The sequence below is a fragment of the Accipiter gentilis genome, chromosome 29 (assembly GCF_929443795.1).
Source record: "Accipiter gentilis chromosome 29, bAccGen1.1, whole genome shotgun sequence".
Classification (NCBI taxonomy): Eukaryota; Metazoa; Chordata; class Aves; order Accipitriformes; family Accipitridae; genus Astur; species Astur gentilis.
This window is the reverse complement of record NC_064908.1, coordinates 16330335-16356541: the sequence shown is the minus strand read 5'-3', so window position 1 is coordinate 16356541 and position 26207 is coordinate 16330335. Positions and strand designations below refer to the sequence as shown.

Below are 26207 nucleotides of genomic sequence, written 5' to 3'. Positions count from 1 at the left end.
GGCCACTGTAATTGTACATAAAAACTGGAAAACATGACTCTGGCAACACTGAGAGGTTTAAAAACCTGATAGTAAAGATTTAAAAAAGAATCACACTCACAAAGGTCTTCATTTAACTCTCATGGGTGCTGTAATGAACATTAGCAGCTCTGAGCTCCTGAGAGGTAAGACAGTTGCATGAGCTGTGGTTTCGACCTGCTGGTACGGCAAGGCTGTTATTTCAGCTTTAGCTTAGTGTCTTGCAGCTCTCCCTGGTTTTGCATGCTCAGCTTGGGACTGAATCTGACAGTTGTCTGGCAGGACTTTGGGAAGAGGGGTGTCTTTGACACTTTGATTCTCTAACTCTGATCTGGGGAGTTAGTACCAGCAGCCTCTCCTATCTGGAGAACTGTGGGAGGTGAGCTCAACCTTCATAATAACAGGATCTTTAGTATCAACCATCTCAAATGCTGCGAGAAAGACAGCTATATTGGCTCCAACGGGACCAAATTCAGAGCGGGAGCAAGTTCATATTCTTCCCTTTGAAGAATTACACCTTCTTATAGCAGGTGAATTTGACCAATAACTTTATGAAAAAAAGCAGCAGAATAGGGTTTTTGAGAGTATTTGAGATGGTTTGTAAGCCCTCAGAAGGATGGCCTTCAAATGAGGCACCCAAATGGGGTATTTGGAATTTAGCATTATCTTTTGGGGAAAACACAGGTCTCTTGATGCTCAGATGCCTCTATAAGAGCAGTGTTGTGAAATTGGGAAGAAGGTGCAAAAAACTCAATCTTTTCTTCTCATCGATTGGGAAAAGGAGTTCGCTTTACTCAGTAAACATAGCTTTGATGGATTCCCTGGGTCCTTCCAGGAGCTGATCTGCTAAAATGACATTTTTATTACTGTTCATAAACTCCAATCTCTGGCTGCTGCCAAGAGATTAGACATAAGCTGTGGGCAAACTTGCTGGTCCAGTGGCTCAACAGGCAAGGGCAGGAGAGGTTAGAGTTTAGAGCTTGCTGCTGTCAGGGGTGGAGAGGGAGGGAAAGATGTAGGTGGTGGTTGGAGTGAGGGCTGGGGGGACACAGGAGGTTTAGCAAGCAGAGGAGCAGCAGGGGATTGAAGGGAGGCATTTTCTGAGCTGTAGAGTTTTCTTTCTAAAAGTCCCTGTATTCCCCATAGCAGAGAGGACAACCTGGGTGTAGTTAATGTTACAGGTACATGGAAGAGCAGTGGTAGTGTTCATATTAATGGATGATCGTCTTTAGAGCAATGAGCCCTGAGGGAAGGGCATTACAGGAATATAAAGATGTGAAGGGAAATTTGCACACAATTCTATTATTTTTCCCTTTTGAGAAGGTGAGCTCTGTTCTCAGTGTGATGATGAGTCAGGAAATCCATCTGGCTCTCAGATATTTATAAGGGACTAGCTAGTAACTGGTGAAAAATGCATGGACTACTGGGACTGTAATACCGGAGGAGTCTTCCTATGCCATCTCCATGCTTCTCTTTCCCTCTGTTCATCCCTGTATCTCTGTTCCCTCTCTCCCCTTATCTGCTACCATTTGATGTCAATGACTCTTCTTGTGAGATGTGCTACAAACATCACCCTTTCTGGCAGAAAGGGCATCCTTGCAAGAGGCAAACATAATGCAACTTAATGTAGCTTTGCTTCAGTTCCTAAAGCTTCTCCACCACCTACCTTCTCCGTTTGGGATTGTACTTGTACTATACAACCTTCACAGATTTTTAACATGCCAACCTTTTCTACCAGCTGCTGACCAGAAGGTGTCCCAAAGGACAAGACCAATGTCCTTTCAGCTGGAACAGCTGAATCTTTAAGTATATGTATATAAAAAAATGCAGTAGTAAACAGAATTGACTTTTTTTTTTTCCCCCCCCTCAGCAATGCAGTCTTTCCTTTGTGCCTATACCACCTATCCCAGGAACCTCAAGCACATCTTTCACATCAAATCTCTCCACCTGGGTCATGTGGCCAAGAGCTTTGGTCTGAGAGATGCACCCCAGAACCTGACTGCTCTTCCAGCTGCAGGCTCCAAGAAGAAAACCAAACCAAGACCAAAAAGGTAGGCCAACTTGATGCTCCTGAGCCAAGGAACACCACATGACAAACCTATGGTGTGCTTTACTCTTCAAGGTTGTTGTGCTTGCTCCAGGAATCATAGAATGGTTTGGGTTGGAAGGGGCCTTCAAAGATCATCTACTCCACCCCCCCTGCCATGGGCAGGTCACATGTGATTGGTCCCGAGAGGCTAAATCATGCCATCGGCTTAGGTTGCATTGCTCTCTGAGCTGTTGTTTCATTCCCCTTTTTCTAATGGCTTTAGAGGGCCTAAAAATTACATTTATTAAACCGATTTGCTTGAACCATTTGAGTGGGAATTCAGTTTAAAAAAAAAAAACCAACAAACAAAACAAAACCAAGCAGTTTGCTTTGTAGTTTGACTTCTGATAAAGATGCTTTTTCTTGAAGGAAGCTGCTAAGTGTAGAGATGCACCTATAGAGACCAGCCTGGGTTTTCCTGCAGATCTTCCATTTTCAGAGCACTTGAAAAACACCATTTTCTATGAGTCTTATGAGCAGAAACAGTCTGACTTTTATTTATTTATACTTCACACAAGAGCTACCTTGAAGGATGAGGAAAGGTACAGGCAGTGTTCCAGGGCAAAGCATGAGACTTCCCATATATTGGAGTAGTTCACTTTTTTGTGCAGGTCTTGGTTGCTAGAGCTCCAGCAGCAGTCCTGTTGTCATGGCCAAGCACCTCCATAGTAGAAGCTGCCAGATTTTTTCCATCCACATCCCCACTCCCAGTCGCATGGTCCCACAGAGAGCTATGATCCCTGGCTCAGGATCAACTGCAGTAGCAACTCTTTGTCCTCATACCTGTCTAGGGAAATGCTCTCACAGGTACAGCTGTGCTCATAAGTACTTGCTGTTAGTGTAGGGCATGGGACGATAAAAGCATCAAGGAAATAGAGAGAAATTAATATTTTTCACTTCTCAAATTTGAAGTTGACTGTCTTGTGCATTATGAGCAAGGCTGTATAAGTGTTGATTTATCTCACAAGATAGTCTCTTCCTTCCTGGCCTTGACAAATACCACTGTATCAGGAGCAAAGTATGTGTCTTACTGTCTTTAAAGGCCTTCTGTGGCCTCCGCTGGCCTTTTTTATCACCTTTTCTACACTAGACAGGCAGTCTTTTGTAGATTTTCTCCTGCAGTTCCGCCAGTATTTTTCTAGCTGTCAGATTTGCCATAGGACAAATTGTGTCCGTCCTCTCGGAATGGCCAGCTGCAGCTTGGACTACTTATTCTCCCTAAGAAGACATTAGCTTAGTACCTGAAGGAAAGGGGAGGACTGCAGTGTATTTTTTTAGTTATTAATTATACGATCGACTGTAGTTATAGAAGTACAAGCCCAAATCAAAAGGCAGATCTGTTGGTAGAAATGATCATTCTACAGACTTGTGCCTCTGCTTGCCTGCTCTGCTGTGTGGACAGGACTGTTCCTGGGTACTCCTTTTCTGTGTAAGGAATTTGATGCTCCGTGATGCTTCTGGAGGAGCAGAGCCCTGAATCATCTTTTCTGCTTGAAATGGAGCTGAAGGTGCTCAGTACATCTGATCCTAGCTACTTTGAGTTGGTTCCACAGGATAAATAATCCTCCCTTTTGAGATTACAATGTTAAGGGCTCGCTGTCTTCCCTAGCACAACGGCAGGATACGAACCTCTGGCTTGCCAGTAAAATCACTGCAATAGTCCAAAGGTGGAAAATATTTTTTATTTTATCAGTATCAGTTGCGACTCTTTCCGCATAGTTGTTGCTGTAAACTCCATTAGCAAACGTTAGCCATGCAATTAAAGCACTAATCCCCATAATTGTTCCTGGGCTGGTGACATCTCTTGCACATGTACATATCTTGGGGAAAAAAAAATGCAAGGGGAAGGGATTTTAAAATAAAAAGTTGGAGACCGCATTGTCCTGCTTTGAGAAGCCACCAGGGACAGGCCACTGATCTGCCTCCTGCTTCAGCTGACCCTCACCAGCAGATGGGCAACAGGATGGGAATGCCCCTGTGAGCAGGGGATTTAACGGAGCTTTATTTCAGGAAGAATAGCCTGATTAGCCGATAAAGAGCATGTAAGATGGTATGGGGTGGGCTTTGATGTCTTGCTGGCCCAGCAGGGTGTCAAGCTATGACTGACAGTAGCGTGTCATAGGATTACTTGGCCTGCAACAATGCCTCTCTCTGTTCCTATGATGTTGCTACTCTGTTAGAGCTACTTTTTCCCTTGTTACGAACCTCTTTTAGACAGCGTTCCTCCTCCTCCCCAAGTCTTCATCCTATTATAGTACAGACAAGCTCAAGATACAGTAGGTAGTTTATGCACAGGACACGTGGGGTTGGGGGATGTGGAGGTGTTAGAACAAATGGTCTGAGAGTGATTTGAAAGCTCATTTGCACATGGAACATATAATTGCAGCTCAAGGAAAGTGGGCAGACTTTGCACAGGTTTGTCACGGCTCAAGCTCCAGATTTCAAATCCGGGAGCATCTGGAAAGTTAAGACCCTGCAGAAATAGCCAAAGTTGTGACGTGCAACAATTGTTCTTGCCTGTGAAACTTGTTTCTAATCAACTTTCTCTGTGTGTGCTTAAAAAAAAAAAAAGGGAGAGAGAAGATATATTAGTATTTATAGGATAGTTTAGAGAAAGTGAATATAGATTCAAATTCAGTCTCCACTAGTATAAATTCAAGGTAGTGCTGTTAACTTAGAGAATTGCTTTTGATTTCACACTGACAAAGCAGAAAGCAGAATTTACCCTGCCATTTAGAAGGCAAATGGTTTTTAATTGTAAAATGCAAGGCTTGAAATTATAACAGCCTAGTCACAGAGCAATCTTTTTAATTATATTTCTCACGTGATGCCATGAGTGGTGGTTGTCGTATTACACATTGTCTCCAAACATCCGATACTTGTTTTTAATCAGTCTGCTCACTAAAGCCTCATCTCTCAGCACCTGCCCAGAGAATAAAGACCAGGCACTCCAGGTTGAAAGTGGGGTAACAGCAATCATTAAATGTTTCCTTAAGAGGACAAAGAAAACTTTTCATTTCTTTTTAAGTCTCCTTTTGTGCTTAGCGCCTCCTTAGAGAGCCCCCTTGGGGAAGGTGAGACAGGAGGACAGAGCAGCCAGGTGTGGGATAGTTCAGTGCTGAAATGTGGAAGCAGCCCTCTCTTGAATGCACATGTAAAACTTTCATGTATTTTTTTAAACCTTTTTGTGCAAACCAACTGTCCCCTTAGCTGTAGTGGTTCTTGCAAAACCTGATTTGAAGATGGAAAAATATTTGCTTGTGGGTTTGGGGTTTTTGGGGGTTTTTTTTGAAAGTTGAAATGCTGTATTTAAGTAAGAGATGAGCACATGAACCAGATACTGTATATTAAGTTACAGTACACCAGCTTAGTAAGTGTCTGGGCTCATGCTTTTACTGAAGGGTAGATGCAAGGAAGCTGATCCCTGCTTCCATTGAGGGATTAACTGTCTTTGGTTCACTGCAGAGAAGCAGCATGCACAGGAAGTAGCTGACATGCCAGATAGACATGTCTTTTGACTCTTTCACAATGCAGATGCTAAAGACCTATTGCCATTCCATTCCACCAAGCATCCCTGTGCTACTCAGTCTTTTGCATTTTGGATGGGGGGGGGGGGGGGGGGTGGTGGTTCTGGGATTCTGTGGTGGATGATGGTGTGTATTCTCCTTTTGAACTCTGGAAGACTTGTGTATGTCCCCAAAGGGTTTTACTGCAATCAGGAGTTGCAACTTAATTTGCCTTGTTTGTGAATTCAAGCCATTAAAAAGAAAGGGGTACATCTTTACATTCGATGGATTCTGTGGAACTCATTGCTACAGGATGTCTCTGATGCCAGAAATGCTCAGAGAGATTGAATTTACCTATGAGTATCACATACATGCATGGTTGCTACAGCATGTGCAAAAAGCGAGTATAAAAATTGAGGTGAATATCCACTCATGCTTCAGAGTTTAAGTCCAACCCTTAACTGAAATGGGGTCAAGAATAGGTGTCCAGGGTGCTTCTGTTTGAGGGGATTGATTTACATCATTATTACACTGCCATTGCTCTGAATATGGATATCATGATGCCCTTAAGGTTTTGCTGCAAAATTATTGTGCTAATTCATTCTTCAGCATTTAGTGGTCAGATAGAATTAGACTCCTGGTGGGCAATATACCTTGCAACCCTGTGTGTCCTGGTTTGTATGGCGAGGGCAACAGTCTCCTTTGGGTGAAAACTAGTAGCCTTTCACCTTCCCTCCTGCCTCGTATCCTTGATTCCACTTCTGAATGTCCTGGCATTGACAATTTTGGAAAGACTAATGCTTCTATTGACAGGGCTTGCGAATCAAGGCTGCAGCTGGGTCTCCCTGCACAGCAATTTTCTAATCATTAGAAGCAGTTTGCCTGCCAGTTTTTGCATGCCATTTAGAGCTTTCCTAATATCACTTAATTAGTCAAAATGCAAGTTTGGAATTCTGCCCACCGGGAATTTCACTTGATTTGGGCAGTCTGCTCTAGAAAGCCAGACTGGAGCTCAGGTAAGAGCATGTATTCATGGACTGGAGTGCGAACAGATCCAAAAATTAGAGTTAGAGACATGGCTGCTGTGAAAGCAAACATCACCATCACTCTTCATTAAGGCAGTTCAGGGACATAGATGAGTCCTGCTTACCACGTCATAATGTTATAAAAAAGTCCTGTTATGAAATTAAAGTTTTATAATTGTAAAATTCTTCTGATTATTATCTGCATGCAGCAATGCCCTTTATTACTGTCGTGTTCCACCACGGCCGCAGCACAGAGCCTTTTCTCCATCTTTGAGCGAGCTAATAGGGCTTGCACGTGGAGCTGGAAAACCTCTGTAATGTTCGGTACACACCGAAAAATGATCAGCTCTAATTGAAATATATTCTGCCCTTCAGGCTGGGAAAGAGCCTGACAGAAGCAAGAATCCTGGGAAGTTCCCAGCATCCCAGTGGTGCTTTCATCCTTTCTCCGTAGGGTGAAGACCAAGGGATGGTAGCGAAAGTGAAACTGGGGTGTTTTGTCTCTTTCTGTGTAGATGAAATACAGCTGACTTCAGTATGGTAAGGTGGGCTTTGCTGTTTGGCATGTCTCAGCATGAAGACTGCACTGCTCTGACTGTTCTGGAACAGAGCTTGGTGCTCAGTCTGACTGGGTAATAATTTTCCTTGATCTTCTCCAGCTAGCATTCACATCAGCTGATAACAGAGTACCTAGGCCATCTGTTGAATTGTCGAGAGCAGTGTAGGATTGCTGATGAATTTCTTGCCCCCACTCCACAAAAAAACAATAACAGAAAACCAAACCCAAACAGGGTTGCGCTGGCTGCAGATGGTTCATCCAACACTGTAAGTAGAAAAAGCAGGTGTTGCAGCAGCCTTGGCCCAGAGGTAAACCAGCTCTGTTGCTGGCACAATTTCAAAGAGCTGTTGGAGGTGCTGTCAGGCAGATTGATAGCGCGATCCATGTTGAAATGTTTTCTGATAAATGAAACAGCCTACTCCTGTCTCCTCCAAAGACACACCATGAGATCTGGGACTGTGCGTCAGAACTTTATACTCCTTCTTCCTCAGCTGGAGCAATTTGGGAGCCTTTGGTTGCTGCAGATGCTGCGAGTTGGTTAAAGGTCACTACACTTGCTGCACTGCATTGCACCAGCATTTCACACAGCTCAAGACAAAGGAACAGACAGCAATGCCAACCAAGTTGAAGGAGACATCCCTAAGAACAAGCTCACTCACCATTTAGGTAAAAAGACGAGCAGAGGCATCTTCTGGGCCATCAAATGATATCCAAGAAACCATCCATGTATATGTACCACTGCTCTGGCGCATAGGAGTTTTTGTCTTGGAGATCAGCTTGGGATTCAGTTCTCTAATGAAGCAGATGTGTCAATGAAATATACTTATTAGAATTTTGAAATGAAAATGAAAAACGGTATCAGATACTCATTCCTTTTCTTACAGTTGTCACTTGGTCCTTTCACACCTGAATGTTTGAGAGTCTCCACAACCAGGATCATGGTTTGCATATAGTAACAAATTCAATCTGACTAAATCAGCTGGTGAAACTTGATCATTCTTATGATCTTACCAGTAATGCTTGGGAGATGAATGGGATGTTATATAGAAACAGAACAGTTTGCATATGCTTTTCTTGCTCTTCTGTTTGTGCCTTGGAGCTGTCCACAGGATCTCGGCTATGTTGAACATCCTCAAAGCTTAGTTCAGTATACCTGTCTTGGGGTTTTTTTGCCATAGTATAGTCTATGTTATTCTATCATCTTGTTGCTAGTGATTGTGGAATTCAGCAGATGGTGTCTTCAGCATTTGCAAAGCCATCAATGGCCCAAGTTGTGTGGAAGTCGCAAACTGTGTTGAAGGTGTGTTGCATGCAAGCTAGGTGGGACTTCTGTGGAGAGTTAGTATCGTGTGGCAGATCCTCTGGAAACAACAGGGAGGATTTCAGGCTAGTCAACTATGCTGCATTCTCTTGTTTGGGTTTTGGGGGTTTTTTCATGATGTGAAAAAAGATTTGCCTTGAATCTTTTCTGATACCCTTGAGCGAAGCAAAGAGTTGAGAGTCAAGGGGCCAGAAAAGTAGACTGGTCCAAATCATTCAGATTTCCCTTGAGATGGAGGGTTGAGCAGCACCAGCCCCCCTGCGGATGCCTGCGGCTCCTGAGTGGGATGGGGAAGGGGAGCAGCGTGCTGGGAGTGGCTCTGCAGATGGAGGCAAAAGGAAACTGAAGCAGAGGAAAGAAGGATTTTATTCTCTTTCCTTCACTGGACACTTTTTCTTTCTTATTTCTTCCTCTTCTGCCTCTTCATCATTCAGTGATGTATTTGGCAAGATTCACAAGTTTCTCATGTTTAAAGAGTGAATAAAATCATTCTGGTTTTCTGGAAGAGGACGGATTTTTTTGTCTTTAAAAGTTTGTCTCTGGCCTGGTCTTTCCTGGCCTTTCAGGATATAACAAAGTCAGCTGGGGACAGTTCCTCTGTTTCCTTACTGTCTCTCTGCTGAGGCTCTTGGTACCAGCTTTTGTGAGGTTGCAACTTAATTACAGGTGTGCACAGGCAGCTGTAAACCTGGGTCTTTTATTCCTTCCTCTGTCTCCATGAGGAGGAGGGGAGCTTTCTCAGACCGTGCCAAGCAATTACTAGGCTCTCTGCCTTCTCTTCCTCACTGTGCAAAGCACCTTTCTCTCCCTTTGATAACGAAGTGATTAGATAGATCTTGGGGTGATACAGTTTTTGCCCTATACGTGGAACATAAAGCCCAAAGCAGTGGTTGGGTCTAGGGTTAAGCCTTACAAATGAAGGGATGATGTGTTCCCCAGTTGAAGTTAGAAGGTGATCCTAACTCATCTCTGCTGGCTCTTCTGACTACTTACCAATTCCCGTCTGTCTTTTATGTGAGTCCTGATACCCCATATCTAGCGTAAAAGAGTAGTAGTCCAGTGGTGCTTCTGCCTGGCATCCAATATGTCACAGCACTCAACACCCAGTCTGCTGGACAGTAACGCAGAGAAGTCAAATAGCTTGTGTTCAGGGACAAGTTCTTCCTAACTCGTGTGTTGGGGCTGTTTCATTTTCTGAGTTATGACTTCTCTATTCCTGTCTCATTTTCCCCCAGCCAGTAAAAGTGGCGATTCTCTCATCCGTTTGAACATTCCTTTCTCCTTTAAGCCCTGCTGAAACCTTGGTACTGTAGCACGTTGGGATGGGTCAGTCATTAGTGGATCTTTTTTCCCCTGCAAGTTCCCCGTAGCTGCACTGTTTTGTAGTTCCCCACCTAAAGACTGGCTGTTGTGTTTGGAAAGAGGGATTTAAAGGGCTGGGGATTTCTGTGCCCATTATCAACATGATGTGTTCTCATTAGGGCTCAATATAGCATGATATCTAGACATGAGATCACAGAAAGAGATGCTGACAATCCATGTGTTTACCCAGTGATGGGAACATGGGTTCTGTGTATGTTGCAAATACATCTTACATTTACAGCCTTTCTGTGAAGCTTTTTGCCGCAGTATCCAGTACCACCACACAGCTCTCTTAAATTAACATCACACCAGCCTTTGGCAACAGGGAAGATGCAGTCCTCCTGGGTTATGAGGTGAGAGAATGGACATGAAGGCCAAAGAGATTAAACACTTTGACCAAGGATGCTCGGAGGGTATCGATGTCTCGCTCTGTTCTCCTGGGCTTTGTCTCATAACCACAGGGCGCCTTTCCTCACCGATGTTACCATGACTGCTCTAGCAGAGCCCCAGAGACTTTCACCAGTCGAGCAGAGAGGGCAATTTACAGGTTTACAACAGGAATCAGAATCTGGCCAGGGATCCTGACCTGGTGCACTTTCCCTGGTGTGCTGTCACTGCAGACTGTTGCTGTTGCCTTTGGCTCTTCCATCTCATGGTTAAACAGGGCCTTGACAGCTGCTTTTCTTCTCTCCGTGATCAGCACAGGTTCCACAGCACAGCTCCATTGATTTTTGTGGCCCTGGTTAGAGGGAGAAACCTCCCTTTTCCCTGCATCCTTGCTTTTCTGTGTACAGCTGATCACCACAGCAGGGGGTATTGATTTACTAATTGGGCAATGATTTCACCTGATTGATAATAAAGTGTTGGACAACCTCCCTGCTGAGCTGAAACTCAGCCCGGCAGCTACTGGTAGATTACTTGTCCTTTTGCAGCAGATAGTTCCCTGTTGTTAAGTAAACTGATCTGTTGCTTGGTAACCCTCGAATTACTGTAGTAAATGCTTGGAGACACAATGAAAGTGTCAAATAGAAACTTTTATCAAGTGATGGAGGGGGCTGAGCAGAGGATGCAGCTGCACTACAAAGTTTTTGCAGCAGAGCTGGGCTGGTTAAGGGCACACCTTGGCCTGGTGCTGCGTGTGCACCCACGAGCATCCCTCCGTGCTGCTGTGGCTTGTGCATTCGGGAAAGCAGTTTGAAAGGCACCTCTGCTGTGAAGGTACCACAGGTATGGCTTTACCAACAGCACCTTTGCTTCATTAGCTGTATGATCAGTTTCAAGTTGATTCTTTTTGCCGTGGTTTCTGTGGGTTCAAACCAGGTGGTGGCTCTGTGTCTGTCTTCTCTGGTATGTCCAGTCTCTAGCCCTTCTGCCAACACAGAGCTTGAATGTTTCATCACACCATCCTTCTTATCATTCTGATCCATCCTTCCAAACCCACTACAGCCATGAAACCTACGCAGGGGTGGAAAACGAGCTGTGGAAAAGGGGGCAAGCAAATACGCCAGAGAGCCAAGAGCTTCCCTTGCCGCCTTTGTGAGTTTGGCCTGATGAGTGGATTGATCTGTTGCTGCAGCCAAAAATGCTTCCTTCTCCTGTGACCCCCAACAAGGTTCTGGACACCTGAAGGAACTGTGAGAGGCAGTGCTATAAGGCATCAACCTTTAGGACTGCTGAGGTCCATGTGTTGTCATAAATGCACACTGGCATGGATGCGGGGCTTCTGTTCAATTCCCTTTTATTTAGAGGGACAGATTTCTGTCCACTTCTCTGGAAATTTTTGAGCTCTGTTACTGGTCCTTACTATAGAGAGGAGAGTGGGATGTGCAGACACCAATAGCTGTGAATACCCCATTGTGCCCAGGACCAAGGGAACATGGCAGGGAATGACGGGTCTTGCACCAAAGAGATTGCAGTTGAAATAAGCGTGGGTGATAGCAGCAATGAGGATGAGATTTGCCCAAGGTTATAGAGCAGGACAGTGGCAGAACTTGTGGTGGAAAAATGCTGAGTGGGTTTTTATATTTATAGCTGGCAGTTCAGGGCTACAGGGAGATCCACGTTGGAGTTTAGTGGCTGGGCAGAATGCAGCTACCTTTGCAAAAGCCAGTCTCTGGAGAGGGAGGCTGTAAGGTGCATGTGATTCTGCAGGACACTGCAAGAAAAGAGTCTGTTGGGTTTAGGCTCCTGACATTTATTTTTTTTTTTGCTTGTTTGTTTGGGTTTTTTTGTGTTTCCAAGCTTTGGATTTAAGCTCTGTTTATAAAATGTTTCCATTGTTCAATGTCTTAAGGCTGTTAGAGTTTTTTTTATTATTATTATAATTTTCAAACTGCTGTGTCACCTAATTCATCAGCCTTCAGCGCACAACCTTCCCTCCTTCTCCCCGCCACCCCTGCAAGAGCATTTGTACAGAACAAAGGCTTGCTTTTAAAAACGGCATGATATTTTGCCACCTTTGTGAAAACCTGTCACAACAATATCTAATTTTGCATGAGACAGAATTTCAAATCAAGCTTCAAGAAAAGGAAGCTGTTCTTCTGCTAATGCGCAAATGTCACTTTCCACGGCTGTAAAATCAGTAACCCACCTAGCAGCATTTCAGAGAGAAGGAAATCTAATTCCTCTTTTCTTCCCTCTGCCCAGGTCTGACCTTCTCAAGAAGACCCACGGCAAACATCGCCTTGCTGAGATCTTGCGATCTGAATATTCCAGTGGGATGGACACTGGTGTATCCAAGGTCAAGAAGAAGAAAAAACAGAGAAAACCTGGCAACCAGCAGATTCCAACATAAGCCGGGACCTTCCAGTCATTGGCTGTAAAACCTGCTTGAGTGCCTCAGCTGGGGGTCAGGGTGACCTGCCAAATCAACTGAGGAGTGTTTCAATTTATCAGGCAAATATGGGAGGGATCTTGGGGATCTTGGCCTCCTCCCCTTCATTCCATAGGTCCAAATGGAATCGAATCCAGGCGTGTCCTGTTGCACAGCTGCAATTAAATGTGGCTTCCTGAAGATGCACCGCATTTCTAAGGTGTTTTTTGCAAGAAAAATAAAAAGGTTAAATATGGTTCTCAGAGAACTGTGATGTCTCTATAACATGAAAGTGAGACAAGTGTACTCAGACAGGAGCTGCTTCCCTGTTTAAAAGACCTGTAGAAACACTCCACAATCTGTTGGCATGCTTATTTTTAAAGAGATAAACAGTGGTGGCAGAGGAGATATTCCAGGAGGATGTTTAAGAGGACAGGGGAGCCTGCCCTTTCCCCTGTCATTATACAGGGGGGACACTTCTGCCCCTGTCTCGGGTAACGTAGCCCACGGTGCTGCCACCTTCTCTCCTGTCCTTTGTGCGCTGGGGCAAAGTCTCTATCTCTGGACACTGATCGTTAGTCAGGTATTGCCACCTGGAAGGAATCTCCCCAGTTTCAGTGCAAGTGGCAAGACTGTGGAGAGCTTTTCAGTGTAATGACATGTGGTCCCTGTGGGGCAGAGCTCATGGGCACAAAACTTCATGTCAAAACTCCTGAGTTTGGGAACAAACGTTGTCACTGTGGGAGGGAGCCAGCGTGGAATCCAGCAGTCTCCAAACTTCTCTTTGCCTGCAGCGTGTTGTCATACCTAATTATATAACGCAGAGTATGTATGAAATGTCTCGCCTCTCTGAACATTAAAGCCTTTGCAGGCTCTTGCTAACACTTTCCAGTAGTAACCCTGGCTTTTGGGGTTCTCTGCTTTGGCTAGGCCTATTTTGAGTACGTCCCAAGCTAATGCATTTCACTTCTTTCCCATTTGCTTTTTTTCTTGTTCTTGCTTGTCATCAGAGAATGGGGACTACTAAGAAAAGGGATACAGTATGGCCCCAAATGTGCCAAGGCAGGCACCACTGCCCAGCATGTGAAATGGAACCCGAGCTCTAGTGAAGTCCGTGACAAAACTCCCCTTTGAGTTGGTGAGGTGGGGGGAGGGGGGGTAGTGGGTGCTCTCCAAGGCCTGCAGGAGACTTACAAACTCCCCCAGGACCTACAGGTGAGCACCCACCTCCCTCTCCCTGTCTCCCTCACTGTGCTTCTTCCAGCACCTCCTATAGCACAAGTGCCAAGCGGTATACTTTTGAAAACAGTGCAAAACCCTGCCAAAACACAACTTTCTGCTGCCTGTGTGTGTCTTCCTCGAGGAAAGAGATGAGGAAGAGCAGCCCACTTGTGACTTAAGCCAGGCATGTTTAACACAGGACCAGAAGGTGCTCAAATCCAGTAGCAATTTCAGGTGCTGGAAGCGAAAAAATACTGAAAAAGGAGTATAACCAAAAGAAAATTATACCCACTTTGTGAATACAGAATTGAGGGCACCTACTTCAGGCTATAGTGAGTCATACTAGACTGTAGGAGGGAAGCAATCAGCCCAAAAGTATTTAATTTCTGAAGTGAAATGTAACTTTTGAGAACCAACTTTTTTTTTTTCCTTCTAGGCGATTACCAAACACGCTGATTTTACTGCAATACTTTTTTGAACACTTCAGAAAGATATTTAAAAGGCTCCAGTATAGAATTAATGATGGTTTTGCAAAGAGAGTGAAGTTACTAGCATTTATTAGATTAAGATAAAATAACAACAAAGCCCACCTGATTTTGCTATAAGTACTGTTTGGAAGAGCAATCAGGTTTAAGATAAACGTCAACTTAAATGGAAAAGAAACCCCTGAGGATGAAAATGACTCAGAGAGTGATGCAGAGAGTGTAAATTTGGGAAGAACTGATCTTGTGCATGAGGGGAAAGTAATGTGACCTTCTCCTGGCTGACTGTCGCATATGAGTTAATAGGGACTGTTGGCAAATTCATAATAGTAGGAAAAAAGGCCAACAGCACGTCGGTGAGAGACGTCAGGAAATCTCATTGCCGTCTGTATTGACTGGGCATGTAGTGTTAGAAATGGTTATGATAAATAATGTGATTTTAAAACAAAATAGAATGCCTTTTTTCTTTCAGCTTCACCATCTTTTAGCAGGTAGTGCCAGATTACTCATGTAAGTAGGGAAAGGAAGAGGAGGAGGTTGATAAACAAGAAAGTGTTTAAGGCACACGCACCTGAAGCTAAGCCAAGTTTGCTCTTAATAAACTTGAAAGCCGATGTGCAAAATGTGTTTGAATAGCAGTGGGGTCAGCAGAAACCGAATTCTGCCCTTATTTACACTTTGGCAGCTATAGGTCGGCTCTGAGCTGGCTTTATCCTCGTGCATCACTCAATTTGGGAAGAACCTGGTAGGCGTGGAGTTAATTTGTACCGAACTTGAAGCACCTCTTCATCAAGGCCGGGCAGGGTGTGCCACTCGCTGTGGAGCAGGGGTGGCTGAGCTGCAGAGCTCCATCAGCTGCAGCGGGACCGGGGTGTTGCGGGTGCAGAGGCTCCCGGGTCCTCCCAGCACCCAAATGCTGGAGAAGCTGCTGGGGGTCACGGTGGGTTCCCTTGGCACAGCCCTGGCATGGAGCAGGAGGATGTCGCCCTGGACTGCTCCTGAATTTGTCCTGTCTCGCCCTGAGGTACGTGGTGGGTTGCAGGGGTCTTGGTTGCGTGGGAGCTGCCGACGCAGCTCGTCAGGGTGGGGAGATCGGCTCTTGGCAGTGTTCGGCAAAACCGCAGCTTCGTTTGACCGCACCGGTGTTGGCTTTGGTCAGGTTTGCTTTCTTGTCTGAACTGTGGCGAACGGTAGGGGCTTCGCTGCGCTGCAGCTTAAAGTTTCTGCATTTGGTCTGGAAATAATGGCACTATGGAGCTTTTATATAAAGCTGCCTGCGAGTCAGACATGGACTCCATTTGGGTTTGCCTTTCTTGATGCTGCCCTGCTCCCTGCTCTCGTGGGTAGAGTCCTGCCTCTCCCAGAAGATGCTCTTGCACCTTTTCTTAGCTCTGTTCTGGCTCCGTGTCCTTTGCCAGTAATAGGAGCCCACATTCTCCTCTCCTCTGCAGCTAGAACATCTTGAGTTTACACTTCCAGGCTTTGGGATAGGAAAAAGCAAGGAGGTCACCTTGGGACAAGGGTCACAATCGAACACCTACTTTCAGCGTCTAGGTCAAACACAAGACACCTTAGCACCGGTACCCCACCACTGAGAAGAACACATAACTAAGCAGGATAGAAAGCCACAGAATTTCCTTGTTTACAGCAACTTATTTTCTCCATAAGCCTGGGGAGAAGGCAGGACAAGCACCGATTGTTCTGGGCTTTCCATTCTGGCGTTAATTTTGTTTGGTGTTCAGATGAAACCATAAAATATCTCGGCTAGAAACAATTCTGCTGGTTTAGTTGGATTTGTGTGTGTTGGCATGTTCAGCGGAGCAGCTTTCGTTCTTTGTCTGTTCCCGGGGTGGTGGTTCTGGTTAAAGCTATGCTGGGAGGGGAGGAAGGTGGCCCTCAAGCTGGGTAAAAGCCCAGAAGGGGCTTGAGAGCCAGGATTGTGTTTGGTCCTGGCAAACCCACTGCACTAACTGGTTTGTGTCTTGGATCCAGAGCCCGGAGCTGACAAAAACCAACCACCAGCAGCCTGTCCGTTGGAGTCTCTGTACCCCAGGAGAAATCAGTGGAGCAGAACCAGTGCAATGCTCCAAAGGTTTCCTTAATGGGACTGGTGCTCCTTCTCAACTGTGCCATTTTACTGCAGCATCTCAATTCACCCCAGCGCAGCCTGTCCCGTCCCTGAGGACTTGCCAGGATCACCCCTGCCTGGCACCGGCCTCTAAAAATGAGTAGTTTCAGGTGCTGCTGTAGGTGCAGGAGCAGTGCTGGTGGGTTCTGCTGTCGGGCGGCTGGGTCCCCTCTCGCTCCCTGCACACAAGCTGGAGGTGAGGCTGGTCCTTCAGCAGCTTTTGAGGCCGCTGAGATCCTCCCGCACAAGCCGCTGTTCACGTGGCAAGCGCGGTGCTCTCTGAGAAGAGCCTACAGCGTGTGGTGTCTTCCCTAAACTGATTTATTTTGAAGCTTGCCTTGCTTGACTCTGCTATGAGATCTCCCTGGAGGAGACGGCTCCAGCCCTCGCTTCCCCTCTGCTCTCTTTTCCTTCCCAGCTGGACCTGGTACGGCCATTCCCCCTTCCCGGAGCGGAGGTTTCCTTGGGACCCTGCCGCGGTCTCTCCTACCATCCTTGTAACACAAACCGGACCCTGTCACTCCGTTAGGACGCTGGCTCGGACCCGCTGTTACAGGGGAGTTCCCAGCTTCTTGCAGATGTGAAATGGCAAATTTAAATATTGCAATTAGAAACGTGTAACGAAGGCTTGTACTTCATTAATGGAAGAGGAGGAATCTGCTACGGCTACAAGGACAATTAAATATTAGAGAATGTCTTTGATTCACATTCCTGCTGTGTAAATGGGAGGAAGGTTGCTGTATGCTCCTTGCCTTTGCACTCGCAAAATGAAAAGCACACCCACTGCAAGTTGTCCTTTGATAGATTTTTAATATGATTTTAAAGAGTTTTGTTTGGCCTCATTCTTATTCAATGAGATTAATTTAAAGCACTTATCCCCCGGGTTTAAGTCAATCCATGTAGGATTTGGGACGGGGGGTTGTTGCGCGGGGAGGGGGGTTGTTTGCCGGCCTCTCTGAAAGACTCCTTTCCCACTTCATTAACCCCGAGCTGGGAGCGACCCCCCCCCCCCCCCCCTTCCTCCTCCTCCTCCTCCTCCTCCTCCTCGCCCCAGCCGAGGCCCGGGGATTTACCAAACTCCCCCATTCACATGCAAAGGAACAGAGCCCGCTCCACAAAGGCCGGGGGGGCGGGATAGAAGGGCGGGGGGGGGGTCTCCCCTCCAGGCGTGGCTGTGCATTTGGCCGAGCCGACAATAACCCTCCCCGCGGGGCCGGCGGGGCTCGGGGGTGCCGGGCCAGAGCTCCCGGGACCCAGCCCCGGGGTGGGGGGGGGGGCGGAGGAGGAGGAGGGGGATGATGCTGACCGGTGGGTGCCGGGTGGGGGGGGGGGGGAGAACGGCTCAGCAAGACAGCCGGGTCCGCCGGCTGCGGAGGGAGGACCGGGGGTGGGAAGCGGGGGCAGGACCGGGGGGAGCGGAGGGAGGACGGGGAGAGCAGCGGAGGGAGGACCGGGGGGAGCGGAGGGAGGACCGGGGGGAGCGGAGGGAGGACCGGGGGGAGCGGCCGAGGGAGGACCGGGGGGAGCCGCGGAGGACCGGGCGGGCTGAGCCCGCAGCCCATCTGTCGGCTCCCCGAGCCGGCGAGCCGCTGCCCGGCTGTCCCGGGGACCAGCTGCCGGGCTCGCTGGCCTCGGCCAGCTGAGCGACACTTTTTAAAGGGTGGAAACAATCCATTTTCCAAAGCGGTCATTTAAAGCACTTAGGCAATTATACACTTAAGATTAGCGTTAATAATTCACCAACGCGGCGGCTATCGCCGCATCCCCGTCCCGTCTCCCGTGTGTGTGTGTGTGTGTGTCTCCCAGCCCCTTTTCTCTCCCCGCAGCCCCCCCAGCCCCACATGCCGGCACTGGGGCCGAGCCCCGGGGGTGGGAACCCACCCACCCCCGGGGGGGGGGGTCCCTGCGATGGGGGGGTGGGAAAACTCCTCTTTGCTTTTCCCTTTCCTTCGGCGGCGGCTGATCCGCCAGAGCAAACAAGCAGGAGGGGGGAAAAAAGGGCCGGCGGAGGCGAGACCCGTTTGTTTGTAAAGAAGTTTTATTTCCACATTTAAAAAAGGGGGAAGGGGGGGGAGCGGGAGCGGCCACGGCGTCCCGAACCCCCCCCCCCCCCCCCCCCCCGCACCCCCCGCCCCGGCCGGGCCGGCCCCGGGATACAGACTGACAAGAATCACTTACACAAATACGCCCTCAGGGTTCACAAATAAATAATTCATATACATTTTGCGCACCGTATTTACATTTCGCCGCTTTTTTTTTTTTTTTTTTTTTTTTTTTTTGCTTTTTTGCTTTTTTTTTTTTTTTTTTTTTTTTTTTTTTTTTAGCTACGGACGTCCCAAAGTCTCACTGCGGCGGGCGGGGACCGGTGGCCCGGACACCCCCCCCCCCCCCCCAACACTCCCCCGGCTCTTCCCGGCTGCAGGACCGGTGACCCGGTGTCGGGGAAACCGGGGAGGGGGCTCCCCGGAGCCGGCCGTTGCAGAGGTGGCTCGGCTCCCCCCCCCCCCGGCAGTTCCTGGGGAGGGGGCAGAGAGACAAACCCCCCCCGGAGCAGCCAAGCCCTGCTCGTACTCCCGGTGCCGTCCCAGGCCGGGGCAGGGGGGGGGGGGGCACAAGGGTGTAAAGCAGCGAGTGCCCCGCGGGGGTGGGGGGGGCAGCTCTGCCTGCTCCCCGTTCTGCCAAACCTGCCCTCGCTTCTTGCATTCTTTATATATATTTTTAAAAAAAAGGAGGGGGGGGGGGAGGTCTCATTTATATATATATATATATATATTTGGGGATGAGCGGGAGTCTTGCTTGCTCGTGGCCCCAGAGGTGGGGTGGCCCCCTCCAACGCCCCCCCCCCCACCACCACCCCACCGCCCCCCCCCGGCCCGGTGGGTGCCCGGACGGGTCGGGGTTCACCGGGGCTGCGCAGCCCGGGGTAGGACACCGGGCAGGGGAGGCAGGGGCGGGGGGGGTTCGCTGCCGCCCTGCAGTCCGTGGATGAGGATGCGGGGCACCAAGGGTCTCTGGAGGGCGGGGGGGGGAGCGCTGGGTCCGCGGTACAGGTAGAGAGCGGCGCTGGGGTCCAGGTTGGAAACCAAACTCTGCGGGTAGAAGTAGGGCGAGGGGAACATCCTCTGGAGGGCTGAGTAGTTGCCAGCCTCGGCCAGAAGCTCCAGGCCCACCGCCGTCTGCCTTTTCCACTTGGTCCTGGGGGGGTGGGGTGGTGGGGGTGGGGAATAAGTGGAGAGAGGGAGGGGGGCGTCAGGGTGGGAGGGATGCTCCCAAAGCCGCTCCCGGGCTCTTTTTAGCCTTTGCACACTCCCATTCCCCGGGCTTTTCCTTCCCTTGCACATCCCCCTTCCCCGCGCTCTCCTCTCCTTGCGCATCCCTTCTCCCCGCCGCTGTCCCCCGTACGGCTGGGATGGGCTGGGATGGGCTGGGATGGGCTGGGATGGGATGGGGGGGACCAGTCCCGTGTAGGGGGACGCAAATCCCATTAAAGGGCGAGTGGGGGGCTTATCTCCGTGAGCTCCCACGGAGCATCCCCGGAGGTACCGGAGCCAGAGCCCGGTTGGAATCCGTTGGCGGGTTATAAATCCCCGCGACATAAATCGCGACCAACGTTTCAGTCCCTTCCTGGGGTCTAAATTCCAGACTGCGAACTGCGTGTGACATCTCCTGTGTGACACGGGGGGATGGATCCTTTACCCGACCGCCCTGCCGCCGAGCAGGGATGCTGCTGCCGCCGCCGCCGCGATGCTTCGGCCCGAGGCCCCGGCGGCCCCGCTCCGCCTCCGGGGGCTCCGGGACCCCCGGGACCCCCGGGACCTCCGGGACCCCCTCCCCGGGCCGGGCGGCTGCGAGACTCCCACGGGGGGACACGCGTGGGGCAGCGTCCCGGGGCATTCGTTTGCGGCGTATATATATATATCGGGGGCGGGGGGGGAATATATGTATATTTTGATATCTGGGCATATCTACGTGCATGTAGGTATAGGTATGTGTGCATATATGTGTGCGTGTGCCAGATCTCATGGAGAAGCCCCGACCCCGGGATATCGCCCACGTCGGGGCCGCCAGCGGGCCGGGGAGGGTGGCTGGGGAAGGGGCTGGGGGGGCCGGCTGGGCTCCGGCGTGTCCTTACGGGAGGGAATTTGGGGGGGGGGGGGATGTAAGCGCCCAGCCCCCGCCACCCCTAAACTCCCCCAACCCCCCCGACGTGTTGATAAATCGCGGCTGTTTGCAGATGGCGAAGCGGGGCTGGAAAGGGGGGGAGGGTTAAAACTTGGGGTGAGCGAGGGGACGGGGTGGGGGCTGCAGCCGGGGGTCCCTCGTTTCGAGGCGGTGGCAATGGTCGGGGCTGGGGAAGCTCCGCCGGGGATGTCCGGATAAATCCACTGAAGCCATCACACGTCTCCAGCCCTTTTACAGATTTGTCGCTGAAGCGCTAAACCTATTTCCACCAGTAAATTATTCATCATAATAATAATTGTGTAATTACTGTAAGGGGTGTTAATTATTGATGCCCAAAGCAGTAATTGGTATCTATTATTAATGGGCCGATGTGTTATGCTGTTGTATTTAGCTGGAAGCCCGGTCCTGCCTCCCCGCCTTACCGGGGCTGGGGGAACGGATCGCGCCCCCCCCCCGCCCCAAACCCGCCCTGCCTCGGCATCACTTTTCTCCCCCTCACTTTGGGGTGAAAGGCCCACCCAGGGTGGTGGTGGTGGGGGGGGGGGTACCGCACCTCTCCCGATGCCAGGAGGGACGGGACGGTTGTGGGGAGCGAAAGCCCTGCCCGGTTTGGGGGTGCGGGACGGGGGAGAGGAGCAGGATGGGATCCCGGCGCTGTGGGCAGGAGGGAACGGTGCATTTTTTTTACCTTCTGTTCTGGTACCACGTTTTCACCTGCGTGTCGGTGAGGTTGAGGGAAGCGGCCAGCTCCATCCTGTCCTGCACGCTCAGGTATTTTTGCCTCTCGAAGCTGCGCTCCAGCTGGGCCAGCTGATGGTCGGTGAAGGCGGTGCGGGCTTTACGCGGCTTTTTCAGCCGTACCGGGGGGCTGTCCCGGGAGCTGGAGATCTCTCGGTCCCCTTCTTCTTTCACTGGGCCGGGAGGGAGGAAAAGAGGCCAGGTCAGGGCAGGAAGGGAAGGGAAATACCCGCAAAAGTGGCGGGGAGGGGGGGGGGGGGGGGGGTAACCCACTTCAACCATAAGCCGGGCTCAGGTACCGAGCCGGGCTCAGGGTGAGTTTGTTTTGCAGCCCCCGAAATTGTAACCCCGGCTGCCCACGGGGGGTTCATGGGGTCCCCGAGCCGGGCCCGGCCTTTCCCCGTCCCTAGGGCCTGGGAGAGGGGCTGGAGCGCCGGGCAGTGCTGCGGGGACCCCCCCGGCCCCTCCGCGCTCCTGCCCAGACCCCCCCTACCCCCGGCATCTCCCTCACCCCTCATTTCTCACGGGGCAGGACCCTGCTCTGGGTTTATTTCTCCCCAACCCAACACCTTTCGCGATGCTTGGATATAGAATTTTTCTTTCCTTTTTCTCTCTCTCTCTCTCTCTTTTTGTTTGTTTGTTTTTGAAACTCAACCCAAAAACTAACCCCAAATGAAAATTGTCAACCCACATTTTTTGGAGGAGAAAGTCGCCGGGGTGATGCTGTTTCTCCCCCTGCACGGAGAAACCTCCGTCCTCCCGGGGATGCTGCCGGGGCACGGAACAAATCTCCTTTCTCCAGGGCGCACAACGAAATACTGGGGAAGGGGCTCCGCCAGCCCGTGCCCGTGCTGTTATTTATCTTAAAAAATACCGAATGAGACGGGCCGGCGGTGGTTCCTTAGCCCGGTCGGTACATACGCACCGGCGGAGCGACGCGGGAATTTGCGCCGCGAAACATTAGTAGGTGACGGGAAAATTTCCGAACAGAAAAAAAAAAAAAGAAAAAAAGAAAGTGGGGGAAAAAAAAAAAAAAAATCCCTGTTTGTGCTCGCCTTCCCCACTCTCCTGGAGGAGATTATGTAGCAAAAAGACTCAGTTTATACAAATCGGCGGCGTTCGGTGTTTTTTGTTTGTTTTTTTTTTTTTTTACGGGGTTTTATGTTAAATTTGCTGGTGGCGGGGGTTAGCAGGGACAGGGCTGTAGCCGAACGCGAGCTGATTTCTCTCTGTAGGAAGACAATAATCCGGTTAATTGAGCCACCGGGGAGCGAAACCCTTCAACCAGAAATCCCGGCTCTGGCCGAGCAGGCAGAGCCCGAGCCGGGGACGAGCCTTAAAACACGGAGACCCGGCTCCGGTTCCCGGGGAAAGCGGCAGCCCCCCCCACAGCCCGGGAAGGGGCCGGATCCGGACCGAGCAGGGCCGGCAGGGGAGAGGGGGGGGGTCCCGGCCCCGCTCCCTCCCGGGAAAGGCCCGAAAGTTTGTGCGGAGTTTGGTTTTTTTGGTTTTTTTTTTTTTTTTTTTTTTTTTTTTTTTTTTTTTTCCCTGCGGAGGAAAGCTGGCTCCGGCCTCCCGCACCCCGGGGAAGGCAAATTCCTTCCCCCCCCCCCCCCCCCCCAACCCCTCCAGCCTCCTAAAAAAGGATTCTCGGCTCCTAAAAAGTTCCTGCTCGCCAAAGGGCTGCGCTCGTTGGCGGCGGCGGCTTCCCCGGCCGGCTCCGGCTCTCTCCCCCGGCTATTCCTAGCTTAAGAAAATAAAAAAAAAATTAAAAAAATATTACGGGTTTTTAGGCATTTTGGCATGGGCCAAATCCTGCCGCCGCTGCTGCGGTTTAGGCCCCGGCTCCGCAGCCCCTTTGCGGGGTAAATCAGGGGCGTTTTGCCCCACGAAGGCTGTTTCCAAAGCAGCAAAAAAAGGATCGAGTTAGGAGCGGAGACTTTCACCCGCTACTCCATTGAAGCGGTGTTTTTACCCTCATCTACGCGGTGTTTTTACTCTCAATTAAGCGGTGTTTTCCTCCCCATTTAAGCTGTTTTTTCCCCCATTTAAGCTGTGTTTTCCCCCATTTAAGCGGTGGTTTCCCCCCGATTTAAGCTGTGGCTTTTTCCCCCCAATATAACTGGTGTTTTCCCCCCTATTTAAGCTGTGGTTTTTTTCCCCCTGATTTAAACTGTGGTTTTTTTCCCCCCCGTTTAAGCTGTGTTTTTCCCCCATTTAAGCGGTGTTTCCCTCCCCATTTAAGGGCTATTCCGCCCCCACCCCCCATTTAAGCGCCGTTTTTACCGTGGCTGTGGCTGCCCCGTCGCAGGGGCAGGCGAGGAGCCGAGTGTGGCTGGGATAACGCCCCCCCCCCCCAAAAAAAGCCGCCCCCCCTGGCTGGCTTAGGGGGATGCAGAGACCCTGCGTTTCTTCTCTTCCCTCCCTTCTTTCGCGTCTCGGCGATTTGGGGGAAGGGGAGAAAAGCTGAAGGAATTCGGGAGGGGGCTGGGGGTGGTGGTGTAGGAGGCGAAAACAAAACGCCAAGGTGGGAATCCTGCCTGTTTTCGATCCCGGCCCTGTAAAACAGCGGGGACGATGCCCCGGTCCCTTCCAGTCACTTCCAGCCCCGGCACCGACCCGGGGCTTCGTCCTTCGTTCAGAGCAAAAATACCCCCCCTTTACCCCCCCCAAGCCCGGGGGCTCCCGCCGCGTTTGGAGGTTTGGGTAAATATTTTTTCCTCCATAAACCGGATTTGAGCTCGGCGGCTCCGGGCGGACCGAAGGTGCATTTGCAGCCGGGACGGGGTACGGCCCGTCCCCCTCCTTTTCCTACCAGCCACCCCTCCCCAAATCCAGCGGGCCCATCAGGAGCCATCACCTCCCCTTCCCCCCCCCCCCCCCCCCCCCCCCGTACCCTCTCCTTCCCCTCGCAAACACCCGGCAAACAATTTTCCCGAGTGAAAGTTTTTCCAGGGCTGATGGGGGCGGGATGGGCGAAAGCACCCGGGATAAACTGCTCGGGGGGGGGGGACGAGGACCGACCCCAACACCCCCCTCCTCCCTGTGCTCTTCCCGTGCCTCCCCCCGCCCCGGCTGCCGCAGGGGGAGGCCGGGAAGGGGCTGCGAGGGGCCCCGGAGGCCGAAGCCCCCGGCCCGGGGCGAGCAGCCGCCGAATTGAGCCCCGCTCCCCGCCGGCACCGAGGATCCTACCCCGGGCTCCCTGTCCGTCGTGCTCGTTTTTAAACCATTTCCAAAATAATAATAGAAAGAATACAAATCGAATCCAACCCCGCCGACTTTCTTGTTCGTTTCTCACCGGAGCAGGGGAAATACTCCGCAAAATCCGTGATTTTTTTGTTTTGTTTTGTTTTGTTTTGTTTTGTTTTTGTTGTTGTTTTTTTGGGGGTTGGGGTTTTGTTGTTGTTGTTGTTGTTGTTTTTTTTTTTTTCTCCCAGGCAGAAATCCGCCCCCGGTTCTCCTCTTCCCGTTACCTCGCCGATAGGAACGAAACAGCCGGATCTTCCCCGCGGAAAACAGCCCGGCGCATCCCCCGGGCGCGTTTGGCGAAGCACCGATCGCCCCAACCCCTTCCAGCGGGCCGAGCTCCACCGAGCCCCGAACCCCCAAGTTTTCCCAAGTTGGTGCCGAGCCCGTCGTCATTTTGGGGCGACCGGTGCCGTGACACCCCCCCACACACACACACTCTCCATCACCGGGGCGCGCCGGAGCCGGCTCCGCAACCAGCTCCCGGTGCACCGGGAGGCTTCGGGGCCGCCGGAGGCTTTGGGTCCAGGCCGCCGTGCAAAGCCCAACGGGGTGAGCCGCTCTTACCTTTGTACTCCGAGTCCGAGGAGGAGCTGCTGGTGTTTTTTTCCATTTTCTCCCTAAAGTCCTCGCCGGGCTTGGTGGGGATCCTGCCCGCTGGCTCCTGCCCGCCGTGAGGTCCATTGGTGCTGGAGTAAGGAGCGCAGGCGGCCAGGGGCTTGCAGTCGGCCAGGATGTCTCTGATGAGGAAGGAGGAGGTGACGGTCCGGGACTGGGAGGGAGCCGAAACCTGCCCCGGCTGGAGATGCGCATCCAGGCCCGGCCGCGGCACCGCCGCCTCCAGGCACTCGCGGCCCGGTGAGCGGGGCGAGGGGCACCCGCTGCTGCCCTCCGAGCGGGGGCTCAGCTCCAGCGGAGACCGGCCGTCGCCCACCAGCGGGTCCCCCTTGGGTACGGCCGGACTGCCGGCTCGGTGGGAGAGGATGGAGTCGATCCCAAACCCGGTGGAGCCCTCCATGGCCCCCGCGAAGTGCCGGCGCTCACACGGGCATTGGCGGGGAGGGCGCGGCGGAAGCGGTTTGATAATGATAATTAACAATAACAGGAGGGGGAAAAAAAAAAGGCAAAAGGAAAAAAAAAAAAAGGAAAAAAACAGGTAAAAAGAAAAAATAAAAGAGCAAAGTTCAGCCTGGGATCCGGGCAACAATTGCTGCAAGGCTCTCCGAGGCGCCGTGCGTTAGATCCAGGGCTGCTCCGTCTTCAGCATCGCGCCCAGCTGCACTCACAGACAGACAGACAGAAGAGGGGGGGAGAGGGAGGCAGAGTCAAACTTTGGCCGCCAAGGAGGTGGAGGTGGGGGTGTTGTATGGGTGGGGGGGGACGGACCCCAACCTCACCCGGGGTCCCGACCCCTTACCCGGCCACCCCACCCTTGCCCAGAGCCGCGGTTGGGGGGCAGCCCGGGGGGCTCCCAGCCGGAGGTGGGGAGGCAGCGATCGATAGTGAAGGCTTCGCAGC

At 51.0% G+C, this 26207-nt stretch overlaps 2 protein-coding genes across 3 annotated transcripts in view; one reads left to right on the top strand and one right to left on the bottom strand.

Annotated features, from left to right (window-relative positions):
* The window catches only part of DDX31 (DEAD-box helicase 31), a 51530-nt gene extending 38582 nt beyond the window's left edge, over window positions 1–12948 (top strand). For both annotated transcript variants that reach the window (XM_049832731.1, XM_049832730.1), the window contains 2 exons: window positions 1889–2069; window positions 12527–12948. In XM_049832731.1, coding sequence (XP_049688688.1) covers window positions 1889–2069; window positions 12527–12674 — 329 coding nt within the window. In that variant the 3' untranslated portion in view covers window positions 12675–12948. The remainder of the gene's footprint in view (window positions 1–1888; window positions 2070–12526) is intronic.
* Window positions 12949–19423: 6475 nt separating this feature from the next.
* BARHL1 (BarH like homeobox 1) lies at window positions 19424–25707 on the bottom strand. The gene is made up of 3 exons (XM_049832742.1): window positions 25257–25707; window positions 21394–21616; window positions 19424–19718 (listed from the first exon to the last, which is right to left on the bottom strand). The coding sequence occupies exons 1-3, from the start codon at window positions 25705–25707 to the stop codon at window positions 19424–19426; spliced, it is 969 nt and encodes a 322-aa protein (XP_049688699.1).
* Window positions 25708–26207: the final 500 nt, after the last annotated feature.

Bases quoted from the DNA above. Each gene is read 5' to 3' on its own strand.
- BARHL1 (XM_049832742.1), bottom strand. From the start codon at position 25,707: ATGGAGGGCTCCACCGGGTTTGGGATCGACTCCATCCTCTCCCACCGA. The intron at 21,617-25,256 runs GTAAGAGCGGCT...CTCCCGGCCCAG, and splicing joins CTCGGACTCGGAGTACAAAG to TGAAAGAAGAAGGGGACCGA. The intron at 19,719-21,393 runs GTAAAAAAAATG...CCACCCCCCCAG, and splicing joins ACGTGGTACCAGAACAGAAG to GACCAAGTGGAAAAGGCAGA.